Consider the following 24,265-nt stretch of genomic DNA (forward strand, 5'->3'; position numbering starts at 1 on the left):
AAGATGTTGCAACCAAAAACATATGTTTCTTTCTTTTTTTAATGCACTCTTTTCCAAGGATGGGTTCGTCTCTCAAAAGGCATTGACTCACAGAGCTGGGTAGGCTTTGTGAGTATTAGCTGAACACAAGTACAGCCAAAATTGTCTGTGTATCTACTGAAAAAAGAAAGGTGACTGCACAGGTTGAATAAACCTTGACACATTTCTAACTGACCTTTTCTAGAAGAAGGAAACAAAAACTGTATTTCAATGCTTAGGGTAGGGAACATGACAGGACACCAGGTTTCATTTTAAAATACAGGGAAGAAATGTTTTCTGCATGCACATCCTACTAACATTGGGCCATTTCAGTTACTTGCCTTTTGCATATCCAAAGACACAGCCAGTAACATTACCAAGCATCAATATATTTGCATAAAGTCTCATAACATTCCTGTTACCTCATCAGGGAGTGTCCAGACAAGTTTTCCAGTGTGCTGTCTGTATCTGGGTTCTGCTCATGCTCTTTATTAGAAATTCTGCTACTCAATAAGGATTTCTTAGCCTGTTGGGATCCCCTCTCTAATTCAGACAGTATTTTATCTTCTTCCACAGAGAAGTGGTGAGAGCTTCCATTGAAAGCATCCAACCCTAAGAAGCAACAGTGTCAAAAGTTTGATTCTACATGTGAATACCTTACCATCACAAGCCCCAAAACAATGAATTGAGAAGTTTTTCCCTGATAAAAAAAGCCTTTGAGTTAGAAGTCTATAGATCCAACAAGCAAGAAATGTAGAACTGGCAATGAAGGTCTCTTCTATATATTGTGTTCACTGCCAAAACTGTCACTCAGCTTTCATTTCAGCACACTATCAGTTTAAATATGGAAAATACATATTTGATTCTTTACTACTAACAGTCAGAATACAGTCTAGATTTTTGGGGGAAAGGTAAAGAATTTTGAAAAAATAGGAAGAGAGAGAATTTAGAATGCCTAATCCTATTTTTGTCATGTTTCTATTGGCTTAAAACCTAGCTTTTTTTAATCCATTGTTTATATACTACAGGTGCACCAAGCCTCAAGTTTCTTCATGCTTTTGTCACGTACAGGTTACCACAGAAACCAATGCATTTATTCATTTGTGCACTGGTGAAAACTGTGATCCAAAGACAAGGCATTCAGGCAAATTTGTTGTCACCTTCACAAACATGGCCATAACTCAGAAGCCTACTGGCATTTTCTCAGAATAGAATCTAAGGATAGTTCCCACACAGTATTAAAATTATTTATTAGAAGGCTGGTTTGGAAAAGGAAACTTTTCAATGCTGTTAACCACCTCTTGCTTATTTAACTTTAAATTACTGTATTTTAAGGTCAGAGAATAACCAAAGTCAAAAACAATCTAAGAAGGAACCACTGGAGGAATAAATCAATCATTCTATCTGTATTAGATTACAGTTTCTAGATACATAGTACTGCAATTTTCCTAACAAGAAAAGCCTTAATAAAAAAGGATCCTCCACAGCCAAGTATTGAACTTACTTTCCTTTTTCCCTCTCTTTTTGGAGGAAGCAGATGAGCGGGAAGATGCTGCAGACCGGGGTCCTGACGAGTGCTGAGAACCAAGCTCCACAGACCGAGGCTCAAGGGGAGACTTCCTACTGGGAATTTCTTCCTGAATGCTTGAATTACTGCTGCCACCAACACTAGAAAAGAGCACATTGATGGTGATTCAGGACTTCCAGCTTTCAGTTACGCTGTGAACAAGGAAGCTATCACACTTTGAATTAGAGACAGATGACTAAACTGCACTAATCAACCCATCTAGAAAAGCATTGGTTTTGAGATTAAAAGCTATGGCAGCTAAGGCATTGGGAAGTTTGATATGATATTGAATATACTGAAACATGCTTCCTATAATATGAAAGACTAAAAATCGGTAACAACTGTGCTCTCCAATTTTAACTCTAAAGAGCTATTTGACTCCATACCTGAACAACATAAGAATGACTCAAAATGTGACTGCATTTCAGATAATCTCTGGGCATGCAGATATCAACTGCCAGAAATACGAGCAATTTTCAGTAAAGGTTCACAAAAGACTTGCAAAAAAGAGACGCCAATGCATCATACACTAAATAATACCAGCAGAAGAAAGAAGTTTTAATCAGAAAGAATAATTTTCAGTGTGCAAAGTGCCATTTAACTTCTTTTCATCTGAAGTATCACTGGTACAAACACACTTGTGGCCTCCCCCAAGGTGCCCAAAAGATTTAAATATAGCTGATTACAAGAAAGAGGCTCTTGGAAAATTCAGGAAGCCATGTAGTATACATGGAGAGTCTAGGATCGACAGTCTTCAAATTTTAATCTGAACAAAAGCTTTTACAAATCCTTACAGACAGTTTATGCATTCATTATTAAGTAAGCACTAACAAAAGCTTACTGAAAGCAATTACAGATTTACCACAAAGTTTTGAAGTACTGAAGGCATTTTCAGACTTAAAATAGCTTTTCTGTTTTTTCTGAATTACAAGACTACCCAACTGAGCATTACTGCAGCCACACAAGTCAGAGAACTAGTTTTCACCAGGCTACAAAGGATAAAAATCTTCTCTAAAGCTACCTGTCCAGGCTAAAGAACAGCAAAACTTAGACAGGGAACAAGAATACTGGACTCCACCTTCATTATGTTGGCTGCTCTATTAACTGCAAGGTCCTAAGAAAGTACTTCATCACTTTGACTAGTATAGTACAGCACAGCAGAAAAGATATCCAGCGTATTATGAAACAAACCTTGTATTAACTATTTTCTTTTGAATACTGTGTTTTTATTCTTCTAGGAAGTCTAACACAGTTACCTGAGATCACATGAAATCTTTTTGTCTGTTAAAGTGCTGCTTCCCTGTGATGAGGCAAAGTCATCCTCATAAGAAGCCACGCTCTCTGGCGGGCTCATGGCAGGGAGCAAAGGGCGCAGAAGGGCAGAGCCTCTGTTCAGCCTTTCTTCAAACACTGAGGTGTGGAGAGAGAGGGGAGAGAACAAAAATTATAACAAATTATATAACAAATACAATACATCATATAGGTAATAGAAATTAAAATCCTCACAACCATGAGTTACAATGACTTCCTTTCAAACAAAAAATCATCGGGAGAACGGCAGTACAGATGTTCCATGGCAGTTTTAACACAACATAACAAGCACAGTCTTCCTCTTTTTGTAAATTATCAAATTCTTTACTTCATTAACATACACTAACCAAAATATTCTTGAAGAGCACAGTGCTTTAGAGTAGAGTCATCTGCAGAAAATTTCATGCAATCATCTTTAAAGAAAATAATATGAAGGTAAAAAGAACTGAGAAAAAACACAAGACAGAAATCAACTTCTCAGAAAACATTCCTCCTCAGAATCATGAGTTCCAGGCCAGAGACAAAGTACTCATAAAAAGAGGAATAAATTTGTACAAAAAATGAAATAAAGCATCCTGCATGAGACAGTTGTAAATCATGATTTACACAGATTCATATTTGAGACCTCTGAAAGCACATTCCTTAACTGTGAAGTATGAACTGCATGGAGCAGTAGGACTGGGAAAATAGCAATTCACAAGAGCTTTGAGAAATGCTTCCATTTTTACCTTTTCCATGAAGTTGGTAATTCTTTGCAAAGATGTTGATGACACTGTGGGGACTTCCCTTTGCCAGTTCCTCCCAAGGCCCCTTGCTGTGTGTGTCACTTGTCTGAGTGAAAAGTGGGGAGTACCTCTCAGCTGCTTTCTGAAACTCCTTTATGGGCTCAAAAGCATTTCTCTCCCGAATGCAAAAATCCTTCTCTTTTAATGTCTCCAACATCTTCAGTGGCAGCTGCTTGTGCTGGCCTCCTTCCTCTTCTGAGAGGTTTTCATCACTCAGGAGAGGCCCTTCACTGATGGAGTCAATGCTGGACTCGTGAGGAGTAACGGCTTTGCTCAGAGGATATGCCTGGTTCTCACGCCCTGGGGAGTCCATCTGCCTCTTGGACAAATGTCCCAGGATCCCTTCATGCATGTTAGCAGCAGGAGACCTCAGTCCAAGGCTGATTACATCAGTAAGAGGTCTGATGGTCTCAGGGAGCTTTTTAAACTCACTAAGGTTGCCTACCCCAGGAAGGCTGTCATCAAAGGCTGTATGAGACACGCAGGCATCCAACATCCTTTGAATTCTGGCTGAAAAAGTATTTTCATTTTCCTCCCTCACAGGAGGACTCACAGCCTTTGCCCACCGTCCCTCATCCTGGTTTTCCTGCATAAATTCTAAGTTCCACATGGTACCATAGTTGATACCAGCGCCAGCCAACTTTTTGGCTTCAGTTTCAATCCTGCTAGAAAGGGAAGCAGCTGTAGCTTTCAAAGCTTCAAGGCGATCTAATTTGCTCTTATACTGGCTGGCAGAAGGTTTTACTATGAGGTTTTCCTGTGCAGCAGATGAATTCAGGTACAACTGAGGCATCAGGGACCCCACAGGGGCAGAATGGCTCCTCCTGCCTGCCAACATCGCATCACACTCCTTTGACAGAAGGTCCATCTGCTCCAGACTCCAGTGCTGGGAACAAGGGCCTCCACCTGAGCCCAAGAGAGCTTGTGGGTGGGGGAGCTGAACTCTTGGACTCAACCTGTCTGGCTGTACCCATGGAGGCTCCATCAGATCGCTCCTGAAATGAAAGTCAACATTTATGTTGATGATTTACATAAGTATCGATGTATTAGATTAAAGGATTGTTGCCACAGATTTAATTTCAGGACAAAATACTTTTTAGTGGAATCAGAGGGGCAGGGGGGAATGGGACAGTAAACACAATGTTATTTAGTAAAAAAAACAACAAACCAAACAACACAGCATCTCCCAAATCTGAAATGCCATTGATGTGTACTCTTTGATTTAGGGCTGGAACAAGCTGAGGTTTTTCACTGTCAGCAGTAAGTCTTTTCCAAAAACTTCCTGACTTCAAAAGGGAGAAATTTTTTTCTTTTCCTTATCACCTGCCCATGTCTAGAACACCAGAACACCTTGCAAGTCCCCCCAAAAACTTCTTCTCTGATTACTATGAGGGTCTCTGAATACCTTATGCAGTCCTGTGAGTCTCATCTCTCCTCTACTATTAGCAATTACATTTTTTCTTTATGATGTTACACTAACAGTATTTACCATACAGTTTAGCTTTTCATTCTACGCAGGGTAGTACACGGCATTCCCAGTGAGCTTCCTTGAACTTTTCCAGAAGGGAAAAAGGTCTCATTGCACTTACTAAGTCAGAGTACAGATACTGAAGCAAGTGTACATTTAAGAAGCAGACATTCATGATGTAGTTAAAAATGAAGACACTTGCAGAAGAGGGATATTAAGGATATCCAAGAAACTTCAGGATTTTTAGCTCCTTACATCTAAGCGTTTGGTCAGGCACCTTGACTTGCAGTAAGAAAACTTTGATAATACACTGAAGAACTCAAAACTGGGAAAGCTGCATGAAAAGAAATAGGGAAAGGCTAGTTTCAAGCAGAAGCAGAGGTGTTTGGTACTTCATAGAGAGTAACTAATGGCTGAATCCGAAACAATAGATCAAAAGCAACACTGAGCAAATCAAGTAAGAAAAAACAACAAATACATTCATACCATCAGCTTCTCTTGCCCAATGGCAATGGCAGAGGAAATAAGAGTGTCCCAATATGAAATACACATCCCACTGATGTCAATAAAATTTTACCAGCAACCACTCACAAATCAGCCATAGCCAAAATTTTCATATAGTTTCCTGCATCAACTTCCTCTTTACTGCGAGGAAAATGCTGTAATTGACCTAAAGACAATTACTCTCACTGGAACAAGAACTCAAGAGGCAAGGCTATTTTCTCCTCTCAGAGATGAAAGCAGGAGCAGTTTCCTCTCTCCCCCAAGGCCCCATCTGCTCACCTCAGCAGCGGCAGCTGTGGTTCTGAAAGGGACATGTCACTGCTGGAAGATGCACTCGGAGGACGCTCTTGAGCCTTGTTTTCTTTGTCAGATTCACCAGATGGTTGATAACCAGGTCTGGGCTAGAGATGAAGATAACCAGAAAAATGCATTTTCAAAAGTGTGTCAGAGTTTAGGAGCTCTTGCCTCATTGCAATTGAAAAGGCTAATAACCAGAATTCAGCTTCTCTCTAAAATAGAAAGATGATTTTCAGTTAACTTTCTAGTAGGCCTTGCAGGGCCAAAAAGCAGCCACTAGCAAAGAGGCTGTACATTGAAATCACTATGTTTAAGGAAAGCTACATTTTGATCTGTTCTTTTTTCTTAACCAATAACCACCAGAACAGCACAAGCCACAACCTCCCTAAACATACGAGCTCCTATTCCTGCAAACAACTGCAAGACATTAAGTTAGTGAATCAGCTGTACCTGTGTTTCCTGCACTGTAGGCAGCTGAGGTGGCTCTTCTAGAAGTGTTCGTTCCAGCAAGAGTTTGGAATAGGTTTCCTGTAACCGTTTGGCTGCTGAAGGCTCAGGGGGAGGCACATTCTTCACTTTAGTAACAGCCTCCTTCTGCTTTCTGTAGAGCTCTTGGAGCCTTTTGTTCTTCTGTTCTGTTGCCTCCTTTTGTGCTTTCTTCTCTTCATTCTGCTTCTTCTTCCTCTCCTCCTGCTGCCTGATGATGTACTGACGAACTTCATCACTGTCATAGTGGCGTTTCTTAGAGATCACCTGAGGCTCCTCACTGGCCGCTACCTTGTCCGGTTTCCTTTTGGTTGGACTGTGGCTCCTCATATTTTGAGTAGGCAAAACAGATTTTTGATTCTGCTTTTCCACATCTGTCTCTTGCTTTGTACTCATGGAATCCAACTGCAGGTCATCAAGAATTCCACGTATCTCCACAGGCAGGAAATCTTTGTTTACAGAGGCATGATCTTCTTGGTTATCACCTGGAAGAGCAGCTTCCAGTTTTCTCAGATTGGTCTCAGACCGTACTTTACTTCTTGACCTTTCGGAACTTCTTGAAGAGCTTTTACGGGTAACATCCAATCTAGAATCAGACCCTGTCCTTCCAATGCAGCCTGATAAAGAATGAGAGGTCAAATATGTCAGGTAACAATCAAATTTGGGAAACAGCTGCAAAAAGAAGGATGAGGGAGGAATGCAGATCTCACTGTAAATAGGTTTTTGCTTCATCTGGTGTCACAATCGGAATGTGGGCTCAGACTGAGCCCACACCCTTTCTACTCGTACCAGCCTCACCACCTCACAGACGTAAGAAGCACAGCAGTTCCCAGCATGCCTTATTTGTCCTGTCTGAGGTTCTGGATAAATTCTGAGAAAGGCTGGTGGAGGAATATTTATTATGCATATGGATGACATTATACTGCATCTGGAAGAACCACAGTTCCTGTTAAAGTGGGATACTCAATCACAGCTTATAGATTATGCACAGCACACTTGCAAAATTCATCTGGCCTGTGGACCACTGCTAGCCAGTCCTTTCCCCACTGGCTTCAAGAGACAAAGACAGATTGCAGGTGGTCCAGTTTTTTTGGTTGCAGCCTATATCTCATCTTTTCCAGATATCCCAAGCACCCTTGCAGCATGTATCACTCCCCAAGTCCCATGTGCAGGGACCATGACACCAAAAAAAGTCCATAGTGCACTCAGAAAAAGAGGTTATGCATTCCAGCCATGGTTGTGAGCAAAATTTCCCCCCACCTTCCTCAAATTCCAGGTTAAAAATAGAAGCAATTTCGGTAAGAAACTCCTATCTCAGAACATTCTATCTCAGAAATCTGCTCTAGTCTGCAGACATGCAGTGTTATATAATAAAGTAAAATAAAGTATGTCCAGTGATAAAAGAACAACTTACCAGACTTGGCAGCTCTCTCTCGGCCTGTTCTGTCACTGGATACAGCTCTTCTGTCCTGCTCTATTCTGGGAGCTGGACCCAGGATCTTTTTTACTAGCTTTTGTCCCTCCCGCCAGGAGGATGCACTTATCACATAGTTTCCACCTTCAAAATAAAGAATAAATAAAAGTCAAGCTCTAGAGGATTTGCCACGGTATCAAAAAGAAGTATCCTTTCATCATCATTCATTCCTTTCATCACAGCCATTCATCATTTCTGTACCATTTAATTCTGCATTACTGGTATGGCTGCAGTTGCACACACAGCCAGAACACTGATGTCCCAGTGTAACACCCAAAACACACTGCAGCACATGAAAGCCCTACAAAAACTGATTTGAAAAAGGAGAACAGGTTATGCAGGTCTAAAATATACAAACAAGCTTTACTAGGGACAGGGGTAGTATTTCTAGAGCTGTTCACCACCACTCAAATATGGAAAATAATAAAAACATAAAAGTAACTAAATTGTTGTAATAGGAGGAACAAAAATAAAGGTGAGATATAAAACCACCTTAACATTCCTATCAAAATAGTATTAGCTAAAACTCTAGGAAAAAAACCCAAAATTACTTGAAAGGCTTTTACAGATAATTAATTGGTGAGATATGTTTTGTGAGGAGGTTAAAAATATCAAGCAGCAGATGTTTCACACCAATGCTAACTCACTGTCCATTAGCTGGGACTTCTGTTCCAGTACTGAAAACAGTTAAGAATAAACCCTATTAGTTGATATTTAATTCAAGGACAAAATACCTTGCAGGCGACAGAAACCCAATCAAAATATTCTAGGATTATTTTATCATCCAACATATAATTAAATTATAAAAATTGGTTATGGTGGCTTCTTTACCTAATATTGGGTAGATTAAACAATAGGTTTATTCAACTCCCTTTCAACACACTAACTTCCAATACTATTTTTTTTTTTTTTAAATAATGACCTTAAAGGCACTTTGGAGAAAAACACAGCATAAAAAAGAAAATTTAATTAGGTAACTCAGATAATTAATGGTCTGTAAATTAATCAGATCTTTCAAGGGTATTTAATTTCCAGAAAAGTACCTAACTTGAATATATAATTTGCAGTTGACTTTTAATAATTCCATTTCAGGCTCTACCTCCAAGGGCTCTGCCTAAAGAAACCCAGCCACTGCAGCATGAGATCACCACAACCAAACAAAAAAGGTACTGTACTGAGCCCAACAGCACTTTGAAGACAGGAGACCAACAATGTAAAAATGAAATCCAGCACAGCAGAATAATTGTTTTGGCAATCCCAGTCCTCAGTTTCCCACCCCCTTTCTTGTTGTTATTTTAACCTAGAAGTCTGCAGCCCACTACTCAACCCTTTGCTAGCAGAACTCCTTGCATGCATTGTAAATTATCCAAGTATTTTATAAAAGAGCTGTCACTTGAAGCATGTCACTACAAGCCTCTCTGAAACAGAGGTATCAGCCAAAGGGGTTCTCCTGCAGAGCTCACTGTTCTCACATTAGTTCTGTGTGTGTTTAAAGAGCCAGTGTAAAGTGTCATCTTCCATCTCAAGTCAGTTGTTTAACTAAAACACGCCAATGGGGCAGAACACGAGCCATGGCTATTAATAGACTTGGCCATGGTAAGCAGTTTCTTACTGCAATGACTGGAGGAGGATGGACTAGCATTGACATGTCACTTAGAGCTGGTTCTTGTCTTCCAGGGATTTCAGGCCATCAGTTTGCATAGATTTAATTCATTATAACAGGGGGTGGCTTTATATATAAGGGAGGGGCTGGAGCTTAGAGCTGTTGACTCCCTTGAGGCAGAGAGAACTTCCTCCCAAGGGAAAGCAGAGGAGTGAGCACTGATCTCCTCTGCATGGTAACCAGTGACAGACCCTGACGGAATGGCCTGAGGTTGTGTCAGGGGAGGGTTAGGCTGGCTATGAGGAAAAGATTCTTCATCCAGAGGGTGTTTGGGCACTGAACAGGCTCCCCGGGGAACCGGTCACAGTCCCAAGACTGATGGAGCTCAAGAAGGGTTTGGACAACACTCTCAGGCACAGGGTGGGATTGCTGGGCTTGTCCTGTGCACTGAGCTCCTCCCTCACTTGGAACTGTCATAAATATATAAGACAGCTGAGTGTAATTCCTTAACTAAGGATTAATCAGCACAGGAGGGAGCAAACCTATGCTTATCACTTCAAGTATTAGTATTCCTTACCACAAAATATTCACAAGCAGGATTTACAGCATGCAGAAGCACATATTCACTCTCTAAAAATCCTTTGTAGTAATTTTTAAAGCTGCTTTTTTTTTCTTCAAAATGTTTACAGATTATGGGTCACTGTATATAAGGAAAAATAGAAAACCTTAAGAGAGGGTCAAAGGGTGCCTAAACTTGCATATATTTAAAAAAATAAATTGCTCTGTGTGTGATTGCAGCTGTAGCTACTCACTTTGTATGAAAACTAAAACCAAATACAAAGCATATCTGGCAATATCAAAGATTCACACTACTGAAAAACTAAGAAGCAGTGTCAGAATTCCACATGTGTTTAATTTTATTTTCTTCTAGAGAAACCTGCCTGCATCATCTTCTCTAAATAATTAAATTGTATTTAATAATCACTGGAATTGTCAGACAACAATGGGGGAAAAAGTTATCAGTTGGTAAAAGAAATAAACATTTCTTTAAAAACACTAAGATTTGGAAGACTAGTCAGGGAATGTGTGTTTACATTCTTCCACTAACTGAAAAAGCCAAGAGTGGGTTAAGCCAGAACTGAGGGTGCAGAATAGCAACAACTTGAAATGTGGAAGAACACAACCAGAGAAAAGCCAGGAGCGTCCTGTTTTCTGCTTCCCCACTGAGAAATCATCCAAGAGAACGCCTTTGACTGCAGCCCCTCCTCATCTGATGGGAAAGCAACTCAGCAAATCCCACTGGCACTGATTTTAATACCATGTCTCAGCAATGCTGATTGAGCCATGGGTCAGGCTTTGACCAGCTTCATCAGAGCCCAAACAGAAATAGGATCCAGGGCAGAGCTACTGCTTCTTTTTGTCTACATTACCCTGACAGATACCTAAGGATACCTCTCACCGCAAGAAACTCACATTCCACAGCAGTTTCATCAAGGTGCACACAGCAAATGGAAAGGCAAAAAATTAAACCACAAAAAAAGCGCACACAGCCACCAACCAACAACAAAATCGTACACAACTCCCCATGTAGCACAGTGCACAATCTCACTACAACAGCACAATCTAAGAAGGCTTTTAAAGCAATACACTTTTATTTTTCTTTCTTGAGACAAAACTCATCTCTGAAGGACATGTAACAATCCTCCCTCTACGGTAGAAACAGTCACCTTGTTTGGACTCTGGACTTGACAATCGTGTCAGTTTTTGCACTTTCCGCACTGGTCTTGTAGCTTTCTTCTCTTTGTTTCTCTCACTAGATTTTCCTTTCACTGTTGAATCCTCTAAAAACAAACAAAAGCTGTTAAGTGATATCCCACAGGGGAGAACATAGAATAACAAGCTTGCTTCAGCATTTGAAAAACCAGAACTCAGAGAAACACAATAGAATTCACTGCCTTTCCCAGATTATACACCCAGATCAATGACTTCCAGTCCAGCACTTTAAAATCCTCACAGCATGGGAATTTTGAATCAAGGTCTGTTTACCTATGCCCTGGAAGGCAGTGAAGCCACAGCAGGGCCATAACAAATATTTACAAAGTTAATTTTCAATTTTAAAAGAAATGTTGGCAATTTAATATGAACAACTGTTTATCTTAAACAACTGTTGGTTCTCTTCTGCTACAGATACTACATTTTACTGCTCTAATGTTCCACAGGGACATGTAGTTCCTGAACACAAGGGCTGCTGCTTGCATATTAATGCATGACAGCACATTCAGCACATCAGGAACCATGTGGCCACTGTTACCACTGTTTTCTGGTTCCTCCACTCTAAAGAATGGGATCAGACAACCTCAAACAATGAAGATGCAACCCCCTCTATGAATAGATTGAAGCTTTATTTAGATGCCAATGCAAACATTTACAGCCCCTAATTTCATGTGAATCCACTCTCTGATGGATGTCCATAGGAAGCATCAGAGGCAGAACAGATTATATTTCAAAGATGTAGGAATGGAATTTTTGGGGTCTTTCTCACCTTAGCACCCTTTCCTTAGAAATTTTCTAGCTGCCTTTAAGGCTGACAACAAGAGCAGGTAAGACAATCAATGCACTGATACCAGAAGCCTCAGTGATTGCATTTGCAGAAAGTTAACATCCTCATCACCTCTTTTAGCAACAAACAGCCCTTTCCTGACTCCAAGAAAATACAGGCTGCTTCCCACTCTACTTCTATTACAGTAATTTTGTTCTAGTATGGCATATCCCGAACATCTTTAAGACAAAATTACTGGAAACCTGGGGTACATACAATATCCTTTAGCCCAACTGCTATATGAAGACATCCTGTATGGTCTATGTTCATACATAAAAATCTTTTTGTTGGAAAGAACAGTGCTGCTGTAGATATTAAAGATATAACAGATTATTTCAGCACTAGAGAGCAAAGAACAGTTCTGATACAACTGACTGTACACACCCAAAACACCACATGGTGTAAATTTAATATAGAAGTAACACATGGATAGATAATCTGACAACCTAAAAATATATTTACAGTATATATTATATGCAGCACCAGCATTTGTTTACTAGCAATCAGCCATTCAGTATAATCTTTTCAGCTCAGAAAGGAGACACGTTCCACAACAGCTGCTCTACACATGGCATCAGGACAGAAGTGTGGATCAACCCACACAGCTTCTTCCTTTTGTAGGCACTGGACACATGATCCAAATGCCTTTTAATTGGATGTCTTCAACAAAGCTTTAAAAAAAAAATAATTTCTATAAACAGCTTGTTATGCTTTCCAAAAAAAAAAAAAAAGCGCTAGTGTAGATTAAAAGTCTGTGGAAATTTGGCATTAATTTCACAGACTGATCTGAACAGCGTATTTTCAAAATTTTATTGAAAAGGAGCATCTCTTCTTTCTGAACTATTTTTAATGAGTGATTCCATACAAAGTCCTCAGTAACTTATCGAGTTGTACAAGGAAAAAAGACAAATTGGTTTATTACTACACAGATACCTACAGATTTATATCTCAATGCATTTTCCTTCAGTCTTAAATGTTTTGAGCAAAGAGAAAAGTTATTCTTAATAAGTAAGCTCTTAGTGCAAAAATAGAGGTTCTCTGGGGTTTTTATTTTCCATTCCCTTGCATTTTATTCACCTGATCTCTTCCCCTTCCCCCAACTCAGTCAGTCAGAGGCAATTCAAGCTTACAGCACTTCACTGTAACCAGCCTAGCAAATTAAAAAAGCACACTTGGGCATACTACTCCAGCTCAGCCAGAGAAAAGAGCTGCCAATGGTACTGCAGTTTTTGAGAGTGAAAGATGAATAAAGATTGTGTTTTGGAGCAGTACATTTGAAAACAGAAACCAAAAGTGGGTTTTGTCCTTTTAACCAGGAAATTGTATTCATTCATGCACACATGTATAAAAAAGTCACAAAATTAAACAAAAGTTATTCTAATGGAGACTTTCCTTTTTTGTTGTTTCGAAGAAATGCCTTTACTTGGCATTCTTTTCAGTACTGTTTTTTTATTAGAAGTATATGAATGAGAGAACTGGGAGAAGGACTTATTTTGTTGTTGTTTTAATGTTCAGTAAATTATTCCTCCCGTGGAGAGAATTACAATATATTTAACACTCATTGCTTCAATTTTTTGTTTCCATGACTTTGTGGACTTGTACAAAATATTTCTTTGCCTCTTAGAGAAGGTTGTGTGGCTTAATCAATTCCACTTGCGGCTCACCTTTTAACTGGAGTGCAATATCTCTGTAAAGCTCCCGACTAAAACGAAACTCATCTGCATGCCAGATCTTTCCATCTGGAGTGCGAATCCTTGTTTCAGTAGGATTGAAACCTGAAAGTAAACGATTCAATAGTTTAAAATAACTCCATAAAATGTAAATACAGCTTTGTCAGAGTGGAAGGGATGGGAAACTGCCAAGTAAAAAAGTAACTATGTGAGTTTCTAATGCTAAATTAGAAGAAAGCAATATATCAGTCTGCCACTTGCTCACAGTTGAAAAACAGCAGAATGGGTGAGGAAAAGATTATTAAAAATGTGAAAGGTTTTTTCAATCGATACAATGTTACTAAGCTCTGAGACCATAAAATAATTATTGCAATCAACCCAAACACCAATGAGCTGTTTTTTATAGTAATTCTAAGAAGAGACAGGAAAAACTTCAAAGTAATTCAGTAATTTAGCAAGAATTTCTTTTTACTTGTGATCTGTGATCAAACCATGCATCCCCATATTGCCCAAAGAGAGCTATGAGCCAGGTCCATGCTTTGAAACGTTGCTCAGTGGATTGAGCTCTGCTCTCTCACCCGGTACAGGCAGCAGGGAGGGGATGTGCACCTCCGTACCTCTGTATGATGGAGCAGCAGGCATAGCTGTCACCTTCCTGACCTTGGGAGTCACCGTGTTCTCCATGTTAGTGACCACGACAGGCTGCTCAGCAAACCCCAAGTGCTGCCCTTTGCCACTGAGCTCCTCAGAATGCTCCCACTGCTTTCGGATCCTTTCCTTCAGCTTTTCCAACTTAGCATCGTGCTGCCGCTGCTTCAAGATTTCCAGCCTATGAGCACTGCAAATACTCGTGGCAGAAGAGGAAGACACTTTCAGTTCACTGTCCTGGGACGTGATACTCTGAGAAGCTCTAGTGCTACTTTCATCTCCCCTGGAGCCACTGGTTTTTTCTCCTTCCAGTCTTGAAAGCGCTGCAACCCTGGGAAACGCCTCGTTACTCTGCAAGGCACTGATTGTTGGTCGGTCATTCAAGTACCTCACGACGGTCTCATCTGCAGCAGAAGGGAAGGGGCTGTCAAAGCTTCTGCTGTGCCGATCCCGCTCGTCCTGCTCACGTGCCAGACAGGCTGGGAGCTCACTCTTCCCTTCTGCTTCACTCAGCTCCAAACTAGACAGCAGTTGTTTGGCCTCAAGCTGGCTAGAACTGTGGTAAGACAGAGAACTATATAAATCCCTGATGTAACAGAAGGGGAAAAAATTCACCGTCAGAAATACAAATGTAGGACCTTCAAACTCAGCAATCAGTACATAAATAAATCATCAACTAAATAAATTACTTCCTCTACCTTGGCTCCACTTTAAAGGCAAGTTCTTTTAAAGTCTGACCACCTCACATTTAATAGTACAAGTCTGATGAAACAGAAAGAGACTTCTGTTCAAAATTTCATTTGTTACACTCTCTGTCTGAAAAGAACTACATATAACGCTGAAGACTACAAAATCACCAAGCAGTAAAGTCACCCTTCAACTTAAAAGAGAAAAGCCTTAAATAACAAGTATAGAACTTAAGAGAAGCATAATTAGTACATGAGCTACTCAATTAACAGAAATGACCCAAATCAGTCTCACATGCAACAAGGAGGACCATCTCACAGCTGACTCAAATAGTGGAAAAAGAGACCAAAACTTCGATGTCAGGATAATAATCATGTTCTATGGCCTGTTCTGTCTTCTGTATCACTTTTGTTCCATGAGAAGCTGCTCTTATATGAGTTTCTCACACTCACAAAAATGGAATGTAACTTTAGTACTAGCTCTAGTACTACTAGTACTACTCTTGCTCCACACTGTCTTGGTAACACATTTGGGAACATATGCTGAAGAGCTAATGAAACAAAGCTGAAAAAGCACAGTCTTTTTGATTCTTATTACTGAAACTAAATACCTATCAAACCCATCAGGTCACTAAGGCCACAGTCATACCACTTGATGACCCAGCCCCATTTCAAAACAGTTGACTTTAAACTCACATTCACTGAGTAAAAAATAAATTTGCAATATTTACTAAGAAGTCCAACAACACATGCTGTCATGTGGGTAGGTGATGGGAGGAAGCAAACCAATTTTTGAGGAGGTGTCAAAAACACCACTGTTAGCTTGAATCTAATCTTAGCATGTTTTTCTTCAATAGTCAGTTGTCCCAGTACTAACCTGTATGAAGCCAATGGCTCACGAAATTCCACACGACTGCATTTTTTCACATTGCTTTCCAGAGTGGTTGCTCGAAGAGGGCTGCGTGAGGACTTCTCCTTGCTTGATTTATTTTGGCTGGAGGACCGGGAACCTGAAGCAGAAAACAAAGAATGCTTTATTGTATCTACCTCTCCAGAAAGAAAAAGCTCCTGGGGCTGAATCATTGACATAGTCTTTCTTGGGCTTGAGCAGCTCTCTCTTTCAACAAGCTGATTTCAACATCTAGAAGCAAGGCAGTAAGTGCTTGAAAAAATGACCATACTTAAAGAGAGATAATAATGCTTGAAGATTAATTATAAGTAATTAAATCTGCAAAGTTGGCTGTGTTGCCACTAGAGGTCGATCTGTCTGCTCTTCAGTAGCACACTGCCATAATGCTCTTAGTATTTAAAATGAGGGATTATTTCCTATAAGCAAATGCTCTCCTTCAGTCAGAAGGAGACACCAGAAGGAGAAGCACCAGATTTAGCAAACTTCCTGTCAGAGTGGGATATCACTGCTCACTCACAGCGTGGGGCAAGTCCTGTCACCCCCTCTAACCAAGAGACTGAGACAGAACACTCTCCTTCCTAAGCTCAGGGAAGGAAACGTCAATTTCTTCTGGACAATTAGAGTCTCAGGAATAAAGACCACAGGCAGGAGACTAGCTGGGGGCAGGGAGAACCCAAGCTTTCCCAGAATGCAGTGGCTTTATGCTGCCTTACACGTTCCCTCCTCAATAATACATACCCTTCCTGCTGCTCTTCCTGCTGGCACTAGCAGAGGGCTTCTTGGCATCCATGATTGAATCAAACACAGCCGTGCTGGTGGGAGCTATTTCCAATTTGTTCTCTATATGACGTAGCTAGAATTGGAAGATAATGCAAATTAGAACACTGCTTTCTGTTTTTAAGCTATATTTTTACTTCCTCCCGAACATGACAAATTTTTCCTTTTTCACGACGAATCAAATTGCAGGCAAGAGCAACTTCACAAGGCTGACATTGCAAAACTGTATGGTCTCATGGTCAGAAACTACTATTAAGTTTTGTTTAATAAGATTATCTAAATTAGGTTTTGTTGCATAGTTTTGTTCCCTTAAATAGGCTGTTTTGAAAAAATTAATAACATATCATTCAATGACTTAATGCTTGGCCTGAATAAAATATTAATTTCCATTTGGAAAAAAATTATGTAATACTCCCTTATAAATGGAGCGTGGTACAATTCCACATGTAAAACTCCACACTGATGCTCAGCTACTGAGGAAAAAGAGGGACATGCCTATGGGAAAGAGCTGAATTCCGTGCAAACCCAAACTGCTTGGTTTTAGACACTATTACATCATCTTATGCACCTAAGTTAATTGCCGCAGAAATACAGCAACCCCAGTGCTCAGAATGGAAAATTATTAAATACATTGGTGCTGCCTCAGTTTCTGACTGGTTTGAGTGAGGAGGGGAGAGGTTATTTTTCCAGGTTTTCAGAAAAACGTGACATCATCACTTTGTTAAATAAAAAGGTATTAAGCTTGCTGTGGCAAAACCTTCTCTTTGTGTGCAGAAAACTTTTTTCAAGATAAAATAATGTTCAACATTCACATACTCCAACAGCTTTGTGCTACTCACAACTTGCTGAAGAAACAATCACTAAGTAAAATAATACTTAGGTTAAAGCTTTTGTAGCCACTAACTGATTTGAAAATGAGCAAAAAAAAACAAACTGAACAACCCCAAAGGAAAAAAAAAAAAAAGTAAAAAAAGAAGTACTTACAGCAGCCTTAGTCTGAGAAAAAGAAGCCCATGCTGCAGTTAGATCTTCCCGAGTAGAAACAAAGAAATTAATTTCTAATTAGTATGTGAAAAACAATGAAATAAAATGTTACTTCAAACCTACTTTCATGCTCTTGCTAATCAAGTTTTTTTCACAACACAGTTCCTGCCTGTAAATCTCCTGTGTGAAAGACTGTTATCAGTCAAGGCTCACCTTAGCAAAGCTATAAAGTATTTAATGTAACATATCATGAGTTCAGTAAGTTAGGTTGAATACATGATGACACCTGAAATCAAATCCACCACATATAATAGATGATCTTTAGAAGATAAAATGAAGCTGATTATCTACCCCAACATAAATACTTTATATTTTTCTATTATACTACAGTTTAACTACCTTTTTTCCCCCCCTTCCATTTTCTTCTTCAGTAAACTAAGCATGAATACATGGTCACTGAAAGACTCTACTCAAAACCCAAGCTCCGAACGGCAGAATTACGAACAGTAATCTTTCTGAACTGTACACCCTACAAACAAAACAGAAACAATGTTTGTGAACAAGCAGGAGGTACTAACCCAAGCCTTTTCATCTAAACAAACAGCACCTAATCTATAAGCAATTGAGCTCAGGAGGATGTAGTAGCGTTTTCCTCTATAAATATTTACTTCCTCAGTTCCCCTCTTTTGTTTTCTAATGGTTCTTAAAATCTAATGGTTCATAAAACACAACATCCGTGGAATCATGGAGATCCATCTCAGAACCATGGAGAGTAATAGTAACAGAGTTGAAAAAAATAATTCTTCCTCATAGTAAAAAACCTGCCAATTTCATTTCAGGCAAGATACAACAACACAAAGGAAAAGGGTTAGGGAAGCAGCACAGAAACAACTTTGCTTTGACTTCTAGAGATGGTGCTTCTTGTCCACAGAACACTACAGCTTCAAAAAGTAGGCAAGAAAGAAGAAAGAAACTGACCATACCACAGGAAATAATCAGCAATAATGTTCTCTTACAGATAAAATAATAATCTTTCTCTACTTTCAAAACAACTTCTGGAGCCCAGTTTTGTCATACTGGAGATCATATGATCGATCTCAAACCACAGGCTTAGCACGCGACTCAGTTGCTCTACACAGGAGACCTTTCTTCCTTTCAGGAAAGATTTTTTCAGGGAAGTACTGTAATTTTTAAATTTCTCTGCTCCCTCCTTTCCTAAATTAGAGTAATCCTAACAGTAAAAAGCTAAATGATTTCTCCAACTAAGGGAGACAAAACTGCTGTAAAAGTCAAACACTGTGGAGATGCAGTGCTGCTATTCAAATGTCTTCACCACTCTGAGCAACTGAGCAACTGTCACAGAGGCTCTTCCTCACTTCCTTCGGGAGCCAACAGTTCCCAATTTCTGCTCCTCCTCTACAGCACTTTAAAAAAATCTGTCTCTGTGCCATCTTGGCATCCAAATACCAGGCTGGCAACTGCTAATGCAGATCAGCAAATATTCCAGAGATCAGAGTACAAAACTGCTATCTGCAAAAAGGAAGCCACAGAATACATGCTCTTAGCTCCCAAACTGACGCAGGAGAATGCTTTCTGGAACAATTCCCCAAAGTTTCAAACAACTCATGACAAAATATCTCCCAAAACAAGGAAGGAGAACAGAGAAAACCCTTACCTCTGGTAGAATCCTTGCTTTGGTTATGCCTCAGATTTTGCAGAGGCACCTCATTAGATTTGTTGCTCCACATTGTGTCAATTTACCTAAAAAAATAGTCATGTAAGAATCAAAGAGGTATAAAGTATAAGCAAATCTATCTTAGTCTAAAGAGAACATAACCTTGATCATTATGATGAATGTCTACCTCATCTGATGACTTCAAACCTTCATCATGAACAAGGTCAGATAATCAGCATGAAATCACAGATGTGGTCACAACTTCCTGCAGAAACCACGTAATTCCATGGATAAAGAAGGGTTTGATTTTGTTCTCTGTCATCAAGAAACATTAACTTGATAAAAGAAGGCCCAGCAGTCGATGCAATTTAGATCAGAGTAACAAGTATTGCAGCAAGTCTGAGGAAGTCCACACTGGAATACTGCCCACCCAGGCCTAACAGAGACAGCACCACATGGCTTGAACCTATAAATGCTTGGGGAAAATACCCAACTCCACCAGTGACAGAATGAATGTGTCACCAATCTCTGTAAAAGGAAAAGGCACAGCAGAACTGCATGGCAGGACACTACAGCCAGGAGGCTGGTGCCACTGTTGTTTTCCTGTGAACTTTGAAGTTAAGACTCCCAGTGAATCTGAAATTAGCGTGAACTCCCAGCTGCTATCACCAAACCAGTTTTTATAAAGGAGAAAAGGAAAAAAAAAAAAAACCAAAAAAAATAACCCAGTACATGCTTACTGAGCTGTCTTCACAACACACTGACAACACTTCTGTTATGGAAAGAAAAAATCAAGTGACGACAGAATTCCAACAAGAAGTTCTAGACCTCTGAAGGAGTCATAAAAAGCACATTCTCGTCTCTCTTCTTTCATGAACTCCCAGATGTAATTTCCTTATTTTTTAATTACTGAAAATCTCTTTTGCTCTTACTTCCCTACACTGTGTGCCACATAAAAAAGGCAATCAAATATAAAGATCAGTCTTCTGGTAAAAGCAGACCAAAATTAACACTATCTACTACTTACTGAAACAGACTTTTGCCCATATATTTTGTGACTAGGATTTTTATCATATACAGTTTTAAGGATACTCACAGTGACCAGCAGTAAAGTTTGATCTCACATTCAGTCACATATCCCATATTTAAAGCAGTAAGTTATCCCAAAAAACTGCTCTTATGCCCCAGGAAAAACTATCAATAATAAGAACACAGGTCTTCAAAAGACCTTAAGCTGTGACTTTCTTTGATGAGTTCAAGTAAGTGTTTGAAAGAGTAAGGAAAAGGCATGTAAGCTTATATATGTAGGTACAGAAACACAAAAATTCAGAAATTCTAGAAGGGAAGGGTGGGTATGTTAGTTTTTAAGTATCCAATAATTATGGGCATTAAGCCAAGTGTAGTTAGAAAATTCTGCTTCTAAGACAGGTGCTGAAGAGCTCATTCATGCAGAACAGCACTTTGTGCCTCACATCATTCATGCTGTAAATCACAGCACTGCCCTGCCCTGCAAATCATCCAGCTGATCCTCTCCATCATTGGAGAATAGAGCTGTTGGGCTAGAAATGTCGAAAATAAATATTAATAAAAATGAGGGAATTTTCCACAGAGAACTGATTTTGAGAGCTGCTGAAAATACTGTATCATACCAGTATCAGTTTCTTGCCCAAACACATAGGTAACAAAGCCTACTCAATATCTAAATTTAGCATAGGATAATTTCTGGACAAGCAAACATCTATTAAAGGATTAAGTACCCATCTTCATGTAATTGCTTGGGATTTATTCTTATCATTAGAATTATTAGTATAGATAAGAAAAGGAACAATTATGGTCCCTGATTAAGTTTTGTTTTACATGTACAAATATATATTGTTTATTTTAGGATGCCCTGCAAATGTAGAATTGTAACACACTCTATGTATTCCTTAAATCTATATGAAAAGTACCAGATAAACAATCTGAAATTGCTTGTTAATAGCTTTCATCCTGACACTAAAAACTGCCAGTCCTTTACCTGAGCTGAACAGAACTCATCCAGACAGTGAAACACTTCAGAGAGCACCTTATACAGTGCAGCCTATACACAGTGTAACAGACACTGAGTTATTCCCACAGGTGTGTGTGCTGGTGATCACCAGTGGTCAATAATTCTATCTCAACTCCTTCACAAGTCTCTAATGCCCCTCAGTAAAAGGCCATTAAAGCTCTCCTCCAAGCTGGGAAGAAATCAGAAAGCATCTTGCTGTACTTATTCTAAGGCACTCCTGCAGTACCAGCTCCAAGTGTAAAGTTTGACCCTCACTGGCTTCAGAGCAGCCCCTGAGATTCACTGAGCAGTTTTGCTCAACTCAGGCTGCTGCTGATTAAAAAAAAAAAAAAAAAAGCCACGACAGAACCAAGCACTCTGGAGCTGTCTAAGGTTTCAGGAAGGCAACACTGCAGTAGTTTTCAGTCCTGATGTAATCATAACTCTGAGGTTTTGGGGTTTAGGTATCCCTCTCCCAATTCTCTGGAAGGGTGGGAGAAATTCATGAGCTTTTCAAAACTGACATACAAATAAATTGTGTTGATTCCCATAAACTTTTGAATTCCTATCTATTACTAAAATAATTTCTCTCTATTGCTACAGCTGACATGAATAAGCAGACTCTATAAAAAAAAAAAGTACAATTCAATATCCTGCCTCTGCAAAAAAGTTCAACCAGACAGAGAAGATTCTTTAATGTTACCAAGAGTACAGGAAGGAGTGGGGAATAATAAATAAATAAATCAGACACAGTTACCATGTCTGTTTATAGGACTTGCATGCAGAATAATAGACCAGTTAAACACTAAAATACATTGAAATTATTATTGATCAGAGACTAATACTAAGCAAAAAATTATATGAAGGAAATTGAAATTATTTTTAAATGCATTTTCCATCAATACAGAAGTGTCTCAAAGTCCCATGAATAACCGTTTGATAAAATACATAAAAACTACATTCTGAAATTATTGCTTCAAAGAGATCTCGTTCTGCTACACTAAATCACCATCTCTATTTAATACTGACCTTAAACAAAGAGACTGAGCTCAGAAGATGAAATACCAAAGAACTTGTGAGGAGACAGCACTGATGGCAAAAGGTTATCTGCAGGCTGGATAAGGCTTTGAGAATCTTAAGATTGTTGGAAAAAAGGTGGAAGACCACAAATCAACGGAAATAATCTCATGGTTATTGGATTGCTCCCTGGGAGACACAGACATCCTACACAGGTCCATTCAGGGCTGGCTTGCCAAGCCCCTCCTTGGGTGAGTGATTAAGATACAAACACCATTGTGTGTATCTGATGTTTCAATGCCACATCAAGTGCCCACCTCATTCTTTATTCACGTCCAAAAAAAACCCAAAAAACAGTACACAAGAGAAGGCACAGCAGAACTGCTACAGAGAGGACCTAAGAGGAAACAAGAAAGGAAACAATATACTCCAAACTCCTGGAAGAAACTGGATGGGGGGGATGGATACAGGACCTCACAACCACTCTCTTCTACAAACACTGCTCCTACAAGAAGACACTGAAGAGAACTGACAGATCAGAAAATGCACGAGAAAGCACAGGAAAAGAGGAAATGGGAACAAAGAGAAAACCACTGCCATGTAAAAAAGGAACATGAGAAACCCACACATTTAATACCAAACATACCCAGGATGGCACTGAAACAAACAAGGGGTCAACATAGTTAAGAGCACAGCATTATTAAAAGAGCAGGAGATATGAAAGCGGAATATGCTTACCAAACATATACAAAAATGTGAAGTGATTAAAATCAAGACCGGGAAAAAGAGAAAGAAAATTGTGAGAGAAGTAAGCAGGATATAAAAATGGAAGAGAATGAGAAAGCTAGGAAGGTGAGAGAAATGCAATGAACTTTAAAGAAGTGGCATAGAGAGCAGCAAAAAGGAAGAAAAGAAGCTTGTTTATTGGTCCAATTGTGAAGTTTTTTCAAAGACCCTTGGTAAGGTTTTTTTCTCTTTAGTAGCACAGACTTGGTAAGAAAAGGGCAGAGGAAACTCAGAAGTCATGGCACTGGAATAAGGAAACAGGAGAGGAAACTGAATCGTGCAGATTCAGAGAAGGAAGACAATGTGAGCAAGAGATCACCCACTGCTGTTTTCATTAACATTTCGTGGTTATGGGAAAAAAAAACCACAGTATGCACAGGGAACAGTATTCCTCAAGACTTTGTTTCTTATAAAAATACAAGGGATACTAAACGAAAGGGATACCACAAAAAAAAAATATGAAGGTTTGCTAAAAGTATGGAATAAAACAAGTTATTAACATGAGCCAGCACGTTGCCTTGGTGGCCAAGAAAGCCAAGGGCATCCTGGCCTGCATTAGGTGTGACCAGCAGGACCAGGCAGGTCATTCTCCGCCGGTACTCAGCGCTGGTGAGACCGCATCTTAAGTGCTGTGTCCAGTTCTGGGCCCTCAGTTTAGGAAGGACATTGAGATGCTTGAGCACGTCGAGAGGAGGCAACAAGGCTGGAGAGAGGCTGGGAACACAAATCCTATGAGCAACATTTGAAGGAGCTGGGGTTGTTCAGCCTGGAGAAGAGGAGGCTCAGAGGTGACCTTATTGTTCTCTACAACTTCCTGAAGGGAGGCTGTAGACAGGTGGGGTTGGTCTCTTCCACCGGGCAGCAACTGACAGAACAAGAGGACACAGTCTTAAGCTACGTCAGGGAAGGCAAAGGTTGGATATTAGTAAAAAATTCTTCACCAAAAGAATAATAAAGTACTGGAATTGTCT

The 24,265-nt window shown here is 39.6% G+C and overlaps 1 protein-coding gene across 17 annotated transcripts in view; it reads right to left on the bottom strand.

Annotated features, from left to right (window-relative positions):
* CEP350 (centrosomal protein 350) overlaps positions 1 to 24,265 on the bottom strand; it is a 77,100-nt gene that overhangs the window by 46,285 nt on the left and 6,550 nt on the right. For 15 of the 17 annotated variants that reach the window (XR_008432475.1, XR_008432473.1, XR_008432474.1 and 12 more), the window contains exons 2-15: positions 19,463 to 19,548; positions 17,788 to 17,831; positions 16,765 to 16,879; positions 15,994 to 16,126; positions 14,400 to 15,016; positions 13,777 to 13,887; positions 11,241 to 11,354; positions 7,851 to 7,994; positions 6,401 to 7,053; positions 5,933 to 6,054; positions 3,625 to 4,676; positions 2,842 to 2,995; positions 1,523 to 1,686; positions 441 to 630 (exon numbers count right to left, since the gene is read on the bottom strand). Coding sequence is in view for 11 of the 17 variants with exons in the window: in XM_053951159.1 (XP_053807134.1) it covers positions 441 to 630; positions 1,523 to 1,686; positions 2,842 to 2,995; positions 3,625 to 4,676; positions 5,933 to 6,054; positions 6,401 to 7,053; positions 7,851 to 7,994; positions 11,241 to 11,354; positions 13,777 to 13,887; positions 14,400 to 15,016; positions 15,994 to 16,126; positions 16,765 to 16,879; positions 17,788 to 17,831; positions 19,463 to 19,535 (3,686 nt within the window). In the remaining 6 variants the exon portion in view is untranslated. The remainder of the gene's footprint in view (positions 1 to 440; positions 631 to 1,522; positions 1,687 to 2,841; positions 2,996 to 3,624; positions 4,677 to 5,932; positions 6,055 to 6,400; positions 7,054 to 7,850; positions 7,995 to 11,240; positions 11,355 to 13,776; positions 13,888 to 14,399; positions 15,017 to 15,993; positions 16,127 to 16,764; positions 16,880 to 17,787; positions 17,832 to 19,462; positions 19,549 to 24,265) is intronic. The other 2 variants (XM_053951158.1, XM_053951156.1) reach the window with 1 other exon arrangement.

Source organism: Vidua chalybeata, chromosome 9, assembly GCF_026979565.1.
Source record: "Vidua chalybeata isolate OUT-0048 chromosome 9, bVidCha1 merged haplotype, whole genome shotgun sequence".
NCBI lineage: Eukaryota > Metazoa > Chordata > Aves > Passeriformes > Viduidae > Vidua > Vidua chalybeata.